We start from the raw sequence: 18,568 nt of genomic DNA, 5'->3' as shown, positions 1-18,568 counted from the left end.
AACTGACGATCACATGGTGTGTTTATTTAAACAATTTGGAAATTAACACGGTCACTCGTGAACAGGGGATAACCCCGAAACGTGTAGTTTTGTCAAGCCTAAGTGAAAGACCACTTTTTGCAACTGCTGATGTCCACGGCATGCTGTTTTTTTGCGAATGAATCCAGCGTTTGTGTCAAATATCGAGGGATTCGCCCTCCCGCTGTGTCACGCCGTCATCGGAGGCTGGGGTAAGGCGACTGCTTTGCTTTGCATCGCTTTGCTGTGGGATATATGTTATGTTATGTTAATTTACTCTTGTATAGCGCATATACACCGACAGGTCTCTCAGCACTCTGAAAGAGGGAGAAACATAATCAAAGAGGTGGACAAGGTCTTCAGGTACTGAAAGGACTTTAAGCCATATCTAAAGCTTCCCTAAAAAGGAAGTTTTTTAGTTGTTTCCGGAAGGGTAGAAGTCTGGGTTATTTCCAGAGATTAACGGGCAACTGATTCCAAAGTTGTGGCAGAAGGACCGAAAGAGCTCTCCCTCCTTTGGCTGTGGTGTTAAAGCGTGGGCAGGTCAGCCGGCCGGCTTCCGCTGAGCGCAGCGCGCGCCCTGGCACATATTTGAGTAAGCGTTCTTTTATATACCTTGGGGCATGTCCGTAAAGAGCTTTGTGGGTAATGCACAACCCCTTAAACTTCGCTCTTTGCTTAATGGGCAGCCAGTGCAATTCGCTCAGCAGGGGAGTGGCATGAGTTATTCTGGTCAGCCTGAAGATGAGCATGGCTGCGTCATTCAACACTATCTGCAGTTTGTTAGTGAGTTTTCTGGGGTAGCCCGACATAAAGTGCGTTGCCATAGTCAAGTCTTGAAACAATAGTTGCTGATACTATCGTTTTCATTGTCGAGACTGAAAGAGGGACCAGTTTCCTCAGCTGTCTTAGAAGACCTATACATGTTCCGACCACAGAATTGACTTGATTGGTCATAGAAAGCTCCGAGTCAATCTTAATGCCCAGGCTTTTCACCACTGGTGCTGGGTTAGGGGTGATCCCTAGCTCCTGGGGCCATAACTGATCGCTCCAGGGGTTGTTTTTATTTGAAATGGCTAGGACTTCCGTCTTGTCTGGATTGATTTTTAAGGAATTAGCAGTCATCCAGTTAACTGTAAACCTGAGTATGCTCAGGGCTGACTGTTGGGCGTGGGCCGAGTTATCGATCCTTAGGATGAGTTGGGTGTCATCCGCGTAGTTGAATACTCGGTAGTCCATTTTGGCTAGCGCAGCCACCTGATGCTGTAGGTATATATTAAAGAGGAGGGGGGACAGTGCGGACCCTTGAGGGACCCCGCATGAGATGTTACACTTTTCTGAAAACTGCTCGCCCAGTTGGATCCTCTGCGTTCGTCCTGATAGAAAGGATTCTAGCCATTTGTGGACCTGCCCTTGAATGCCCAAGTCCGCCAGCCGGGTGAGTAGTTTTAGGTGGCAGACTGTATCAAACGCCGCTGACAGGTCTTATAGGATCAGGGCGCTTGATTCTTTGTTGTCAGCCTTAATCCTGAGTTCGTCCAGAACTGATAGCATAACCAGCTCCGTACTATGATGGGCTCCGAAGCCTGCCTGGTGGGCATGGAGAAGCTCGTGTTTCTACAGGAATGCTGAAATGGTCTTCTAGACGTGTTTCTCCACAACCTTCGCCAGGAAGGGAAGCTGGGAGATAGGCCTATAATTTTTTTAAACGGTCCTGTCTGCCCCTGGTTTTTTCAAAAGAGGAGTAACTCTGTCCTCCTTCAAATTTGCGGGGACCAGGCCAGTCGCCAAGGAATTATTCAGGAGGGTGTGAATCTGGCTTTCCAAGGCAGGCAGTGCCATTCTGAAGATCCGTGGCGGGCATGGGTCGACAGGGGAGCCTGACTTGGTGCCATTGGCCAAGAGTGTTAGAGCCCTTGAGTCTAGTTAAGGAATGCTGGTGAGAAGATGGCCGGTGGGGGGTAGGGGTGTGGACAATTCCAGGGAGCTTGTGGTAATGCAAATGTTTTCAATCTCTAGAAGGATGTCTGCTACTTTCTGGAGGAAAAAAGCCTGTAGGACATTACAGTCAGTGGGTGCTACTGCAAAGTTAGCATCTGACTTTTTGCTGAGTTCTTTCAAGATCTTAAAAGTCTCCTTTTGTATATTACGCGCGTCGGTGATTCGCGCTGCATAGTACTCAGCTTTCCTAGATATGATGGCTCTTTTATAAAGTGTGAGTAGAGATTTATATGTTGTTAGCTCAGCTGGGTCATAAGCTGTCTGCCACCGTCTTTCGGCTTGACGAAGGCTTTAACTCCTTTCCCTCAGTTGCTCGTTAAACAAAGGGGCCCCCTTGCCTTTATGTCTAATTCTTTCGTTACGTTCTGGAGCTACCTGATCAATAGCAGCTTGTAGGGTGTTAGTGAGAGTTTTGCTTTCTAAATCAATATTGCCTTCTTCAAATATATATATGCTGCAGTCAATGTGGTTCCGCTCGGCGCGCACAACTGCGGGTGCTGGCATGGGGCTGAACCATGCCAGCACCCGCAGTTGTGTGTGCCGAGTGGAATCACATTGATTGCAGCAGATTGATCACGGCAGTGCCAAGTGTAGCACAAGAAGAGAAAAACACTGACGGGGTTGAGTGTGGAAGGACAGAGATGGAGGGCACCGCCCATATGAGAGGCTCCCCAAGAGGTGACTTCGACATCGCTTTGTACTAAGTGTTGCACCCGAAGCGTCTTGTTAGTTTGTTGAGTTATGTAAACACGTTGTTCACTGAGAAATGGCTTTTGAGAAGGTGACCTGGTATATGCTGTCCACTAATTAAAGTGGGCACCCTGTACCAGTACACACGACCCTTATGATGTATGAGGTCAAATATAACCTTATTGAAAGCTCTCCTAGTGGTAGCTATGGAGAGCAGCCTTCAGACTTAATCTTGAAAGAATGTAAAGCAGCTTGTTTTACCAGAATATCACCTCCTAAATGACTAAATAAAATGAGAACCACACAGTGTTTATATGAAAATATGTATTTACTAATATAACACTCTCTACTAGTCTCTACATGAGGCTATGGCACAAAGCACACAATATTGAATCAATAGAACATTCGTAAATAGCACAATATACAACGGGCTCTAGGGGGAGACCGAACCATATACTAAACAAATTGTATAACAACAACAACTTGACTAGCCACTGTGCCTATAGCACGTAGAATCACTGGGACCCCAAGGACCACTCGGAGGATTGAAACAGGGAGTCCAATGGGGACGGGTGCAGTGAGGAAACACAGACGCCTGCTACGTAGAACTCTATGGGAAAGTCGCAGTTGCAAAATTACAAGTTAAGGACACTTCTAAGAAGACTTCGAGCAAACCCTTTGGAACATAGGAGGTTCTAAGGCCAACCCACCAGTGAGTACCGAAGTACCCGTGTTTCTTATCCCAGAGGAGCCGGATGCATAGGGGTCAAGTGGTGTCGGAAACCTTCGACGTTTTCAATGGAGAGTTGCAAAGAAGTACTGCTGCCAGGAGGGCGAAGAATGTCCGGTGGAATCCAAGCCTGGATTCGAGGTGAGAAGAATCTGAAAGCAGAGGGGACAGAGTCTGGGTCACTTCAGGTGACCAGGGGCTCGGTATTCGAATGCCCACCGATGTTGAGTGCTTCAGGAGTGAAGAAGGGGTGCTTGACTCTGCAGCCACGGGGACCAGGAGATGTCGAGGGCAACCAGGATCCGGAGATGAGCTGTCCCACAAAGGATGCCGAGTGCTGAGGGGTCGCTGTCCAGCTGGAGCACCAACAAGCCTTGGCAAATGCAACCCATGCGGTCAGAGGAAACAGGTTACGGTGTGGACCAGCAAGGCCTGACTCTCCAAGCACTGGAGAGTCAGGGCACGTCTGGAGCAACCAGGTAAGCCCAATAAAAAATCAAGGGGGTATATTCACAAGAATGTGTGATAACTAACTCAAGAGTAGCCTAACGCAACTTCCAACATCGCAGCCCAACGCGGGAAAATTACGCTGTGCCAACCAAGTATTCACAGCGCAGTGGTAGCATGCGATAGTCACCATATAACGCGTCAACTGGCTGCGCAAAATCCAACGGCATGCCGCAAAAATGCGAAATGCGAACGCAAAAAAACATGCAAGGAGGCCAACGTGGTACAAAAAGCTGCGAGAACCAGCCAAAGGCCTCCAAATACCACTCGTCTGGCAGGCAAATGCACCACAAAAAAGACAGAAACAACACACCAGAAACAAGCCAAAGCACGTAGCAACATGAATGCAAACTGACCCAGCGCAGATGCCAACGCGCATCCCACAACCCCCACAGACCACCAGCAAGGAACAACGGACTCGGGGAAGGCCAAGGAGAAGAGGGAGAGGAAGACGGGGTGCAGAGTGCAGGAAAACAAGACCAGCATCATGGAGGTGACAGAACACTACCAGCAACTGACCCACAAGCAGACCACCTGGAATGCAGTCGGAGTGCTGAGGAGGCCAATCCAGGAGGCCAAGAGGCGCCGGCATGACATGACAACCGAAACCAGGCACAAACCCGCTGCCAACAGGAAGGCAGCAACGGCAACAGGAGGTGGCAGTCCAGCAACACAGGAGGAGCTGGAGGAAACCGAGGCCACAGTCATGAGTGTGGAGACGGTGCAAGGAGTATGGAGTACGGACACAGCTCGAGAGGACCTGACAACATCAACAGGGCGAGTAACGAACAGGGACTGGGGGGCTGGGGGGAGATGGGCACAATGGCACACAGGCACAACGAGGTGTAGCACACTGCACACCCACAATTACCCAGGAACATGTCCCTTATCCCCTTGGTACACTGCAGCAAACACACAAATAGCAAGAACAGCACACCCACATTGACGACAACATGGTACAATGTGCATAGCCGACACTGCAGTACAGAGGACACTGACTCCGCACATGCACAGAAACATGCCTACTACATCAGACAGAGCAGCAAACTGTGAAATAGAAATCTATGCGTACGAACTCACATCCGTCATGTAGTCCAAATGTACACTGTCCTACAGAAGAATCCAGCACCTCACAAACAGTCACAATGTACATTGCCATACAGTCTGCATGTAAATCAGAATAATGTGCCAACACATACGTCAACACAATGTCAACATGCATCTCCCCTTCACATTGCAGAGGGGCACACAACACCTCCAGCAGAGCACAGAAGACAACACATCTGTGATGCCGGAGAGGACCACCACACCTTCGACACGGACACCCTACAACAGCCCATTGACATCCCACGCAACCCACCATCAGGACCAGGGCAGACAAGCTACGCAGAGGAGATCACAGAGCCTGCAACAGACCACACAGCAGGAAGCACCCACAAGCACAGCTGGCTCACGACACTTCACCCACCTACACATGGCGCCCCAATGCCAGGTGTCAGCATGCCAGAACGAGGTGGCCCAACAGGTGTGGGTGGGTGCCGAAACCATGGAAGGCGAACTAGAACACATACGTTGGTGTCTATCACCCTCAGGGACCACCCACACCCCCACAAAGGAGACCCACCCTGCCATAGAGACACATGCAGATGCACATTCACAGTACAGAACCTGCATACTACGCCCCTGTCCACTCCCCTTACGAATTGAGTGGGTGACGACAAAGCTCCATGTCCAAGCTCCAACCCGCTGCCTGCAGTGACACGTCTGCATCCGATGTACACAGCACAATGTAATGTTGTAGGGCACAGGGCCCTCATGCATACAACAAGACCACAGGGAAACATGTAGACATCATGTTGTACTGGCTACGGGCACGTGCGCCCGGCCCCTTTATTGGCAGGGCCACATGTACAGTGACGCCTGTGCTGGATGTGTGTGTGTGGTGAGTGCAAGCCAGCCCGCATGCAGTGTTTGGTGTTGGCAACCAATTGAACAGTGGACACCAGAGCAACGGAAACTGAAACACCTGCATGACAGAGTCAACTGCTGAGCAACATGGAGGGAACCGGAGAAAGTCCAGAGGTAACACAACATGCAAACAGAAGTGTCCGTGCGTCACAGTGCACTGAGGTAGGGGCACCTTGGCTGAGCGCGCCCATGTGAAGAAAAAGTCTCTGATTGTGTCCCTTCGAGACATTCCTAATGTAGATACAGTGGGGTGTGTTAGACCTGCATCATCTGCCTCATCAGCATCGCAGGTCTCCCACACTGCTTGGGGTGACATTGCTGCGCAACCTCTCCCCAACACAAAACTCAATCAGTAATGGACGCTGGCTTGCGGTGCACTGAGTCAGTGGCACCTGGAGTGCTGAGCAGGGTATCCAACTTATGATGGCATCCACGAAAGGTGTGAGCAATTCCGTAAATCCGTCAGGACCACCGGTTCTACTCTGGCAGATGGCTGTTGGAGGTGGTCCTGCGGTGATGCGACGTCCGGGTCGGTCAGGCCTCGATTTGATGTATGAGCCCTGGTGAACCGCAGTTGAGGCCAGATGCAGCGGACAGCGCAGGGCCACAGACACATGGCGTTAATGACCCTGTGGCCATCGCCCCAGAGGTCATCCAATATCAGAAGAAGGGGTCTCGGACCTGACCAGCACAGAGTTAGTGGCCCTGTATGCATAGCGGCCGGCACAGACACCCTGCCACAGGACGGTGACTTGCGGTGCAGTGAGGTAGGTCCATGCGCAGTGAGCGGGTCCTCATCGATGTCCAAGGTGAATGTGGCGTGGGCTTGCGGGGGACAGAGGAGGGTGTCCTCCAGGGCATGATGCGGAAGGTCTGATGTTATCAGGCAGCAGCAAATGGAGGAGTGGAAAGCGCCAGCCTCGTTTTCACCACCAATTTGGTATCCGCTACATGAGGATGAACACTAGCCCCTAGTCCAGTCCATAGACTCAGACGCCACCTAGGTACGACCAGACAGTGTCCATGAATGTCGGGTAACAGACTTAGTGGTACCGGTGCTGAGAGGGGATGCAGTCTGCGATGATGCCGGTACACTGATATGAACTCTGCCATCGCTAAATGAAGACTCTGTGACCTACTGGACCGCAGTGTAGGCTGGAGGCAGCAGTTAGCAGTGGCCCACACCCTCCTGTCGTTGGCTGGCAATGCACAGAGTTGGTGACACAAGGGCAGTTGTCAGAGTGTTCGATCACCTCCGTAACAATGATCCTTTTCCCTCCGGAACGCATCATCCTCATACACCTCTCCTGGCGTGCGAGGAGATGTATTCTGCCTTTGAATAATCGATGTTCAGTTCCAATTCTGTGACCTACTCATGCGCAGCGTAGGACGAGGGCAGTAATCCGTGTAGGCCCACAAAGACGTGTGGTTGTAATGCTATGCACAGACTTGGTGGCACCACATCAAAGGGAGTTTAGTGACATGAACTCTGCCTTAAATAATCTTCACTGCCATGGTGTAATCAAGTCTCAGTTCTAAATGTGTGACCTACTTGACCGTGGTGTAGGCCGGAGGCGGCAGTAGAGTACGTCAACGAGAATGGACTAAAGCTGGCCTCTGTCTCGGAGCCCATGATGGTCTGAGGAGGCTGCCAAGTTCGTGGGCCTCGGGCTTGGAGCTTGCGCAGGCACGTGGTGGGCCCTCCTTGACACACGCCGGTGTCTGAAGGTGATCAGTGTGGCCTGGCTGCGTAAGGGCGGGCCTGACGGCTTCGGGGTCCAGCGGGCCGGGGTACGGAAGGCGCACAGGATCGCAGGCAACTCCGCTCACGAGGACGGCGTCGGCCTCGTGGCGTGGTGAGCAGCGCCACCCTGGCAGAAACGTTGGGCTTTCTGGAAGAAGACCACGCCCATGGCTACGTGCTTTTTATTCACACCCCTATGCTGGCCTGGCGTACGCCGGGCCAACCCACTCCGCTCATGCTTACGGGGGGGGGGGGGCGTAACAGGCAACATTTCCGCAAAATACTCACTGGCCGGAGTGACATGGTTGTGTCCACTGTCCACTACACTCCATACACCAGAGGTGTATGTCACCATGGATATGGGTGTGTTCTGCATACTGCAGTCTGTCCAGCACATCTCCGCCACTCCAAGGCATTGTGTAGTTCCCCAATCATGGTTCTCCAGTATCCTTCACACATGCCTGGTTGCCACCTCTCCCCACATTCGGGTAGTGTGTGGCTGAGGTGTCATGCCGTTGATGGCTCCTGTTCACGGCTTGCCCAGGTTACCATTGTGAGTTGTCCTGTTGTGTCTGGTGGGTGGGCATGTTGTTTTGCATGTTGGTTTTGATTTTGTGATGTGTGCATTGCCAGAGTTGTGGGTTGCATGGTTGTGGAGTTGAGGTGAGTGGGGTGTTCATTTGGTACTTGCCAAGGGGCTGTGCATTTCCCTTGGTGCCATTCTGGGGACGCTGGTTGCTAATAGACTGAGGATTGAGGAATCGTGCACAGTGGCTGGGTATTTGGAGGCGAGATTGGTGGAGGTTCCACGGTGTTCGCTTGCTGCCTGCACATTGATGCCAGACGTGTGCTTTCTGTTGTGGCGATTGTGTGCTGTGTCGGCAGGGGGCACAGGTGTGACATGTGTGCTGTGGATTGCCCACAACACGTGCGTGCACCCAGCTATGGCGTATGGTTCTTGCTTGGTCTCCAGCGGATCCTGCGCATTATGTTTGACATATGTGGACCGGGGTACTAGGCTGTGGTGATGTCCAGGACAGGTGTGAGGGACTTGGATGTGGCTGGCTGTTTTGCTGCCGTCGGCCTGTTGGGCGTTGTTGAACTGTTGGAAATGGCCCTTTTTGCAGGGTCATCCTTAAGCTTTTTGCCTCCCTCCTGGATTTTTCCTAACCTGTTTTTGTTGGCTTTATGACTCTGGGCACTTTACCACAGCTGATCAGTGCTAAGGTGCATATGCTCTCCCATTGTAAATATGACATGTGAATTGGTACATCCATGATTGGCTTATTTGCTTTACCCGTTAGTCCCTAGTAGCATGGCCTGTGTGTGCCCAGGGCTGGTAAACCAAATGCTGCTGGTGGGCCTGCAGCGCTGGTTTGCGCCACCCACAGAAGCAGCTTGTAAAGCGTGTCTCAGACCTGCCACTGCAGGGTCTGTGTGCAGTCCAGAACTGCCATCTTGGCTGTGAAGTGCACCCACTTCTCATCCCCTGAACCTTCCATTGGCATCATGTGAGTCACCCCTATGGTAGGGTGCATTGTATGTGTAAGGTAGGATCTGCTCTGATATGTGTAGCATGTCCTGGTAGTGAATTACACCTAATTTCGTTTTTCACTACTGTAAGGCTACCTGTTCTCCATAGGCCAGAATTTGCAGTTTGACTATTACATTCTATAGTCCTAACTGACCCAAAGAACATGGTAGAAACACGAATTTAGTATGCCTGAGCTCAGAATATTAAAATACATCTTTTAGTGAAGTTTATTTTTATATTCTGTGTTTGAAAATACCACTTTTAGAAAGTAGGTATTTTCTTGCCTAAGCCTTCCAGTGTGCTCTGCTGTTATGTGTATTGGCTGTCTGGTTTTGGAGTGACAGGGCTGGGGAATTTCAGGAGACAGGGTGAGGTGTCCCAGTGGTGAATAGAGATCTGCATCTAGATGGGTGGGAGGAGTTGCACCTGGGACCTGAATAGGGCTGTGCCTTCCCTCCACAATGATGGCTCCACCTCCTGTGGTGCGTCTGATGTCTCTGCCCTGCACTCTGAAAGGAAAGAAGCAGCTGGTAAACAAAGTGCTCCAGGACTGGGCAGAACTGGTTCTGGCTGTGTTCAGTGACTTGTAGCTTCTGAGAACAAAGACTTTTGGGGTATGAATATCTGTGCTGAAACCCCTACAATTTGTATTGCTCCTGGACAACAAGAAGAACCTCTGTCCGTGTATCTGAAGGAATCTGCAGGAGGTGATTATCCTTGTGCTTGTGTGCTGTTCCTTGGATCGGCCTGCAGTGGTTACTACTGGACCACCACCAGCCTCCTGTTTCCTCCCAGCCGGAATCTCTGGCCGATGGTCTTTCTTGCCTGCTAAGACGGGTTGAGGGAAGAAAACAATTTACCAATTATACATTTCCCCTCCCATCAATTTCAATAACTATGGACTCCAAATTTAGCTTTTTCTGATTTATTACAAAGCCAGGAACAACAGAATATAGATGTACCTCAAAATCAAGGTGTAAAGATACATGAACACTAATACAGAGCCGAACCTATGAATATAGTTCATACGACACAATAGGCACAGAACAATAAATTCCAAAATCAGAACACAGTTAGTAGTATAGACACCGTGTCCAGATCCTTTTTCATTTGTATTTCCGAAATTAAAAGAATAATCTGTCCCTCCCCTACTTCTAAAGTGGCATCCCTTCCTATTTCTCAGAAGAATTTCCCAAAAGGTGTCAGCATGTGTTGACTTCCTTAGAAGTGCACTCACGTTAAATGGGTCAAGTAGCGTAAAGCTACTGAACTCGTTCTTAGATGGTCTCCTTCCTCAGTCAAAAGCAGAAGCCCTGCACATCTGTCGGTATGCCTAATACAAAAATACAAAGTTACTCCCCTAACAGATCACATAGTACATTATTCCCTGAACACTCTCTTTGAGTAACTTTCCACAAACTCCAATTAAGTTTACAGCTCTGTCCGCCGGGCTTGGTTCCCAGGTTTTAAAAGGCACGGAAGGAGTCTTCCCTTCTCTCTGTCCAAGCTCTTCAAAGGCCTTCCTCTCCTCCCATGTATCTTCTTAAATCTGAAATAACGAGGTCAATTTCCTGCACCTGCAGTAGGGGTGAAAAGAGAACTTTCTACACACATACATTTTAATTAGCTCCTGACTTATGAGCAAACGAGGAGAAATGAAACCTTTAAGAAAAACAAAAGTTAGGCCTGCATTTCTGGCTAACCTATGCACTCATTACACAGGCCTTTATATGAATCTTATAACAATTAACACATTTGGTTTACCTACTAATCATTATATACATGCACAATATCATAATTTCTCTAAATATGTGCGAAATACTAATCAATCCTGTAAATAGCGTCACAATTTCATTCTACAGATTTTCATATAATGATATATAAACTTCGTTTTAGTATGCACAAAGTTCAACCTAAATCGAATATATACGAGTGTAGTTCGTACATGAATATAATGCACCCCTACAATTTAAGAGCGTTGAGCGCTCTATCAATCCTGTAAAATTTCTCTAACCTGAAAAATTGTGATGTTATATGTGCATCCTAGACCTTTTATATAACCAAGCCAGTAAAATCTTTACAATCTAATTGATATGTTTGAACTCTCTAGGGTTGTGAGAGAGAAACGTAGGCAAGGCCTGTGTATAAACTCAGTAATCCAGTCAAAAAACGACCAAAGTGAGGATTAGTGAGATGTTCCAGAAGTAGTGGAGCCATGGCAAAACCCCATTGAGCAGATGCATATGTTAGAAACCAGGGCCTAATTTACAACTTTTTGGCGCAGAGCAGAGTCGCAAGGCTTCTTGAGGTGCTGCCCTGCGTCAAAAAGGAAGGGCAGAAATGTGTTGTATTAATGAAATACAGAGCATTCATGCCCCTTCTTCCTGCGCCCATGCACAAATTGGTGCCTAGCACCAATACAGGCACCCTTGCACCATGGTGCAAGGGTGTGTGCGTTGTTGACATGATTGTTTTTGTACACATTCCTGCACAAAAACAATAAATGGAGGACTTTTCCTCTTTCTATGTGTGCTGCAGAATGCAGCTTACATAGAAAGAGGAAAAAACAAGGAAAATAAAGTTATTTCTTCTTTGTACGCCTCTCCTGGGGAGTTACACTGTTTTGAAGCATTCCCAGGTTTACAGATCCTTATAAATCTGGGAATGTATAAAAACCCGTGGGTGTTGCCACACCCATGGAACGCCTCCTTGACATAGAGTAATGCAAGGCAGGCAGTGCCGTGCCTGCCTTGCCTTACTCCATATCTATAAGGCCATGCTTTGCGTCACCTCATAGATGTGATTGCATGGCCTGTGCCACCAGCGCGTCATAAAAGATGAAGCTCGGGCAACGCAGGCCTCTTGTAAATGAGGCCCCTTGTTTTTAAGACAAGATTGACCTCTGACCCAGGAAGAAGCTTTACAGTCCGAGGCTATAACATCTTGGTAAAAATCGCTGTCTGAGCCTGCAAGATTTGAGTAGCCTGTGGCACATTTTATTTGCATGAAGCGCCTCTATTAAGATCTTTGTAACTTACAGTGCTCTTCAGTCCTAAAACAAAAACCACAGTATTAGTCTGTGTGATAGGTCTGAAGCCCGTGACATTGACACCCACCTAACTCTAATACTGAAATTATGCATGCTATCATCCATTTTGCACAGGTAATAAGTGAATATAAAACAAAACACCATATACCCAATGCAAATGTCATCCTCGCCGTGTGTTTTGTTCTGAACATGGGTCCACAGAATATGACTGAGCCCAAGGCCTCCAAAATCCTTAAAATGGCTATGTGTACGTCCACTTCAATGGTGGGCTCAGCAAGCGGCTGCCTCTACATTTAGGGAGGCTGTTTTATGCCCTCAATGACATTGGGCCTATGGCGTAAGATTACACCCATCTTTTACCATGTGTTGACTGAGAAGGACACAATTGCTTACTGAGGGAGTGTGCCTCTACACTCTGCAAAAGGGCTTCCTTTACATAATGTCACATTGCATTGTTTTTATGCACTGGGTGCAGGTGCGCAATACCTAATTATTTAACATCTGACCATGTTGTCTCATTGAAGTAATGTCAATTTTCCAAGCTGTCTTCTCCCTTTTAAAATATCATTGAGTTTAACTTGTTGAAGTGCAAAGTTGTTTGTAATAACAAACATTGGTAAATGCATTAGGTTTCTCCTACGTGATTAACAATAATATGTTTTTTGTTGTAAGTTGTAGCTTGCTGAGTAGTGTATAATATAAGTTACAGAAAGCCTGTTAAAGTGTTAGGACTTGTTTATGTACAAAAGGGCAATATATAGTACTGTTACTAGTGGTATAGTGCGGGTAAGTAATAGCAACATTTTGAAAAAGAAAATGAAAGACGAAAATAACAGAATTAATTAACGGAATAGCAATATTATGTGTTCAGAGGTGTTCTGACAAATTTTGGGCCGGGTGCCACTGCACCTGCTGCACTATTCAAATCATGCACCCTAATTCCTGTATGGTAACTGCACCTGTGCCTGCTTCTTTAGTAGTTAAATTAACAATATTTGGTGTTTAGAGGAGATCTGACAACTTTTGTCCCTGGTGCCAATGCACCTGCAGCACCTTCGAAATCATGGCTCGAGTGGCTGCTATATAACTGCACATGTGACTGCCTGTTTAGTAGTAAAGTTTAGCAATATTATGTGTTTAATTGGGTTCCTAGAGCTTTTGGCCCCGGTGCGACAGTACTTCCTGCATCATTCAAATCAAGCTCCTTTTAACTGCAATTGTGTCTGCATGTATAGTTGTAAAATATAGCACAGTCAGGTGTTTAGAGGAGTTCGGACAGCTTTTGGAACCGGTGCTACTGCACCTGCTGCACCATTCAAATCATAACCCTGTTGTCTGCAAGGGAACTGCCCTTGTGGTTGCCTGTTTAGGAATAAAATATAGCAATAATCGGTGCTCAGTGGGGTGCCTCGATTTTTGGTCCAAGTGCCACTACACCTGCTGCACTATTGAAATCATGACCCTGGCGCTAGTTAGATAACTGCCTTGTGACTGCCTGTTTAGTTGTAAAATATAGCAATATTAGGTGTTTAGAGGAGTTCTGATAACTTTTGGGCCCGGTGCCACTGCACCTGCTGCACCATTCAAATAATGACCCTGTTGCCTGCAAGATAACTGCACTTGTGACTGCCTGTGTAGTAGTAAAATATAGCAATTTTAGGTGTTTAGTGGGGTGCCAAGAGCTTTTTTTCCTGTTGTCACTCACCTGCTGAACCATTGAAATCATGACAATGTTGTCTGCAAGGTAACTGCACTTGTGACTACCTGTTTAATTTTGAATTTCAGCAATAATCTGGGTTTAGTGGGGTCCCTAGAGTTTATGGCCCAGGTGCCACTGCACCATTTAAATCAAGTCCTTTTTAACTGCAAGGTAGCTGCAAATGTGACTGTGTGTTTAGTAGTCAAATATAGCAATATTAAAAGCTTAGAGGAATTCTGACAACTTTTGGGCCCAGTGCTACTGCACCTGCTGCACAGTTCAAATCATGACCCTGTTCTCTGCAAGGTAACTACATTAGTGGCTGCCTGTTTAGTAGTAAGATCTAACATAGCTCTTGTATATTAACTTTATTTTTAACATGCAATGTTTATTACTACATTTAGAAATTAATCATTATGACCAAATAGGTTAGGTTGAAAAAATCAATCTGATTGTGCCTACATAGTACAAAGAAAGGTACTGAGACGTGAATAGGAAATTCCACAAACTATTTAAGGCTGAAGCATCTACTTTACAAAACTTAATAATAAAAAGCATGCATTCCAGCATAGTGTTAGAAGCGGTCTGCCTTTTCCGTAGGAAGAAATCTTATCTTGACAGTGAATGGGGCTGAAACAATGTGAACAGCTTTAATAGACGTATCGTAAATGTGTGCAGCTAGGGGAAGTTAACAAAAAAAAAGTTCCACACAAAAGCAAAGGAACACAGTAATTCAGCTATGGTAAGTGATAAGAGCTCCCTTGTGAGATATCTTAAATACAAGAGATTTCACAAGCACAATGCAAGCTTTGCAGGCGAAACCTACAAACGTAAGGTTTACATCCTGGCACGACACAAATTTTCATCTTTTTGCCGGAGGTTTTTTAGGAAATTTCAAAAAATTCCAAAATGTATTATTTTGGATGAGGTATAGCGGATAACAGTTGGTTGGTGTTAACGCTATAGGTTAAGTTTCATTCTTTGTTTATCTTTTGATTTCTGTGTCTTTGAGTTTGCAGAAGCTCTTGTTTATAGCTGAGTTTAATTCCTGTTTGCAGGACCACTCCTCAAGTATCATTTCAGTGGGAGCCACAGTAGCACACGAGATGGGACATACCTTTGGAATGGGACATGATACTGATTCTTGCACATGCCAGGACCAAAGTTGTATCATGGCAGCTTCACTGAGGTTAGATGCTAATATAATTTAACATGCTAACTGTTTCTTAATCATTTGATACTATTGTGTGTACTGCTACTTTATTTGGTTGCCATTGACTTTGAACTAATTCAACTAATGAACTGGTAGATTGGGCTTGCAGAGACGCGCTGAATAACACCCTTGCCTTTAGCCGTAAACCTGTTTCACACAAATTACATTCATTACCAATAATGGTGAGCACTGTGTTGAAGGATATACAATTAGCAGCATCAAGGATGGGGGGTGTTTAATACCCATTCCTACACCCCTGCTGTAGAGATTCCCTGTTTCCATCCCTATTAGCTGACCATAAAGATAACAGAAATGAAAACCCCGGCCCTCATGAGTTGAACTTTTAGGAAAAACAAAGAACTTGTCAAAAGCCCATCATAACAATGATTCTGTAGATCTAGAAGAGGTTTGTGGTGAACAGGAAAAAACTTATGATCCACATGTGGTTCTTCTCTTTGCATTATAAAAAATTACCTGCAAAAAGATTTCAAAAAATGAAAACATATCAAATTTCAAATTCAAATGTTAAACTTGATTGTTTTAGTTAATTAAAGTCATCACAAGGGTTTCATTACAAATGCAATCTAAAAACAAGATGAAAGTGCAACTATGCATGTTTTTTATTTGTTTAAATCTTTTTCATTGGTTTTTTGTGAACTATACTTCGAAGCTGTCGGGATGATAAACAATTCTGATGCACACAATTAGAATTGGAAAGTCCAATATTCACAATACAAAATGCGGGATACATGAATGTACGTAGCGAATAAAGGTTACATTTAAAGCTCTGTGAAGCGCTCAACTCAGTCAACATATTTCCCTGTCACAGCTCATTGTCTGTAATCCTGGTAGAAACAAAGTCTCGTCATAATTCAATGACATAGATGTGCATCACAATGTCTAAAGGAACATGTAAAGCTCAAAGCATTATAGAATAGTAATGTAACGCAACTCAGCGTGGCTCACCCCGGTTACCTCCGTCCCACATGAGCTCCTGGCAAGCATAAAGTGGTGTGGTGACTTCTCTGTGTAGGGTTCCCATTCATGTGTAATGCAGTGTTTGTGTGAGTAAAACAAAACTATTCTTGCAAAAGTGCATCAGCCACAAGGCACGTCCCGTGTCATCGAACTGTTCGCCCGACCAAGTCACCCCTCCTGTCACGTCCTCCTGTCCCGAGTCAGTGGCTTTCTCCTGTTGGAAGTCATGCAATGTGAGGACCCATGTGTGGTGATAGGGACCCTGTGGAATCCCAAGGCGTCTTTCCTGTGTAGCGCAGCACTTTTGCCCTGTGCCCACATAAGCAGCGATCGGTACCACGCCAGTATTGGGGGTTCAGGCTACTTCAATTGCCTGGTGAAAAATAGTTTGGCCACTATCTGAGGTCTTAAAATCAAGAGGTAACTTTATATTGCTTGCCCATATGAATAAGTCATAAAAGGCAGACCTCCCATTCATGCAAGTTTGTGTGCCCGTGTATGTGGTAAATGTAGTACTTACCTGTCACCAATAAGTATAAAGGCAAGGGCAGAACCATGACATATGGAGGAGATCCGCATCTAGCAAGTGGCATCTAGGGCAGCAGGCGTCCATTTGCCAGCAGTATTTGTAAATTTTTGCCAACGTAAGATAGACCTGTTGAGTGATGTAGTATTAGATCAGGTGGAAGCATGCATTCCAGAAGGACGTATGGTGGGCTCCGGAGTATGGAGGCTCATTCCTTATCTGTGCATGGTCGGGAGAACTCCCTCTCCCAGTGCCACCTTAGGGGGGGTAAGTGTGGCTCCCTCTGCATGTTTCCCAACTTGTCGCTCAGTGCAGTGAATAGGGATGTATGGAGTTGGAACAAGCCCAGGGCCAGCCCCTCATCAACTATCAGCATGTTGTAGGGCAACATTCGTTGTCTCGATCAAAGCCGACTAGGGACTGTACTCCAGCAGCGACCATGCCACCACCTCCGCTGATGAGGTAGTAACATCGCCTCTGGGTGTACCCAATATGGGTAGTGCAGGTGCGTACAGTGGTATAGATCACGTAAGATATATTCTACGCCTGTAGCATTAATATGCATCTTCTAGTAGTAGAGGTTTCCGGAGAACTCTTGCATGTACAACGGTGGAAAAAGTGAAACAGTGCCAACTGGTGCAGGTCGGGGTAAATGATGATGATGATATATTTATAAAGCACTACTAATACCCTGAGGTGTCTAGGTGCTACCTTCAGACAGACAGAGCTAGCTGGAATAGTTAAGACTCACCCTTTAGAAAGCCAGGTTTTTAGGCCCTTTCTAAATTTCAACAGATTTGTGTTTTTTTTAAAGAGAGAATGGCAAGGAGTTTCAGAGTTTGGCTGCAGTGACTGTAAAACTCCTGCCACTCCAGGTGACCCTGCGTACGCTAGGGACAACAAGATTTCCATGCTCGGCTCATCTAAGGGATTTTTTAGGAGCATATGGCTTAAGAAAGCTTGATGTCTGCTCTGTCCCTAGTTTGTTCAAAGATTTAAAAGCTATGCAAAGGGGTTTGAACTGGATCCGCTTTGCCACCAGCAACCAGTGCAGTTGAAACAGGGCCTTAGAAGCGGATTAAAATCTGGTGGAACCCAGGAACATTCCAGGAGCACTCCAGCTGCCACATTTTGTGCAATCTGGAGCTTTTGGATACTGCGTTTTAGTGCGCTAGCAAATAGGGCATTGCAGTAATCCAATCTGGATAAAATGAGTGCTGATACAACTGTTTTTTCTTAGATCAAAGAGGATCGAGGGAAGTAATTTCTTCAACATTTTGAGGATAAAGAAACAGGTGGAAGTAATGTGTTTAGTTTGGGCTTCAAATGACAGTTTTGTATCAAAAGCCACTCCTATGTTTTTAGCTTTGGACGCTGGTGTTGGCAAAGGACCGAATTGAGAAGGCCACTGACTATCTGTACAGTTGAGGAGATGTTGCAGCGGTGTCTGACACCTGCTCCCCTGCCATCCATCTAGCTGCCCATTGAAACTGGGAGGTAAGATAATATTGCTCCATGTTGGGCACATCAAGCCTGCCCTGGTCAGTTGGAAGATATAATTTGACTAGTGCCACTCTGCATCCGGATTCGTTCCAAATGAACTCCTGGATAAGCCCCTCCAGTATTTTGAAATAGTGGGACACAATATAGAGGGGTAAGTTGGTGAAGAAGTACAGCAGTCTAAGTAAGGCTACCATTTTGAGTAATGCCACCTGTCCCATGTAAGATGCAACTATGCATGATAGCGTGCAGGTTCACACCTATTCTATAAATAATGGTTAACAGAAAAAGCTTAAGCAGATTCATAGCTAGATAAATGAGGCAGCCCACGCCCAATAGATCATACAAATCACTGACATAAATTCCTCAGTCTCAGGGAATATGGCGAGCGATTATTTAAAGATGTATCAG

At 46.6% G+C, this 18,568-nt stretch overlaps 1 protein-coding gene across 1 annotated transcript in view; it reads left to right on the top strand.

Moving 5' to 3' along the window:
* Positions 1-18,568, top strand: part of LOC146784506 (zinc metalloproteinase-disintegrin-like VLAIP-B) — a 3,216,124-nt gene that overhangs the window by 1,029,279 nt on the left and 2,168,277 nt on the right. Inside the window, exon 11 of the mRNA XM_085632968.1 lies at positions 14,999-15,129. Within this exon, the coding sequence (XP_085489094.1) occupies positions 14,999-15,129 (131 nt within the window). The remainder of the gene's footprint in view (positions 1-14,998; positions 15,130-18,568) is intronic.

The sequence above is a fragment of the Triturus cristatus genome, chromosome 11, assembly GCF_964204655.1.
Source record: "Triturus cristatus chromosome 11, aTriCri1.1, whole genome shotgun sequence".
Lineage (NCBI taxonomy): Eukaryota > Metazoa > Chordata > Amphibia > Caudata > Salamandridae > Triturus > Triturus cristatus.
Note: the sequence above shows the minus strand (reverse complement) of the source record. Positions and strands in the feature narration are given on the sequence as shown.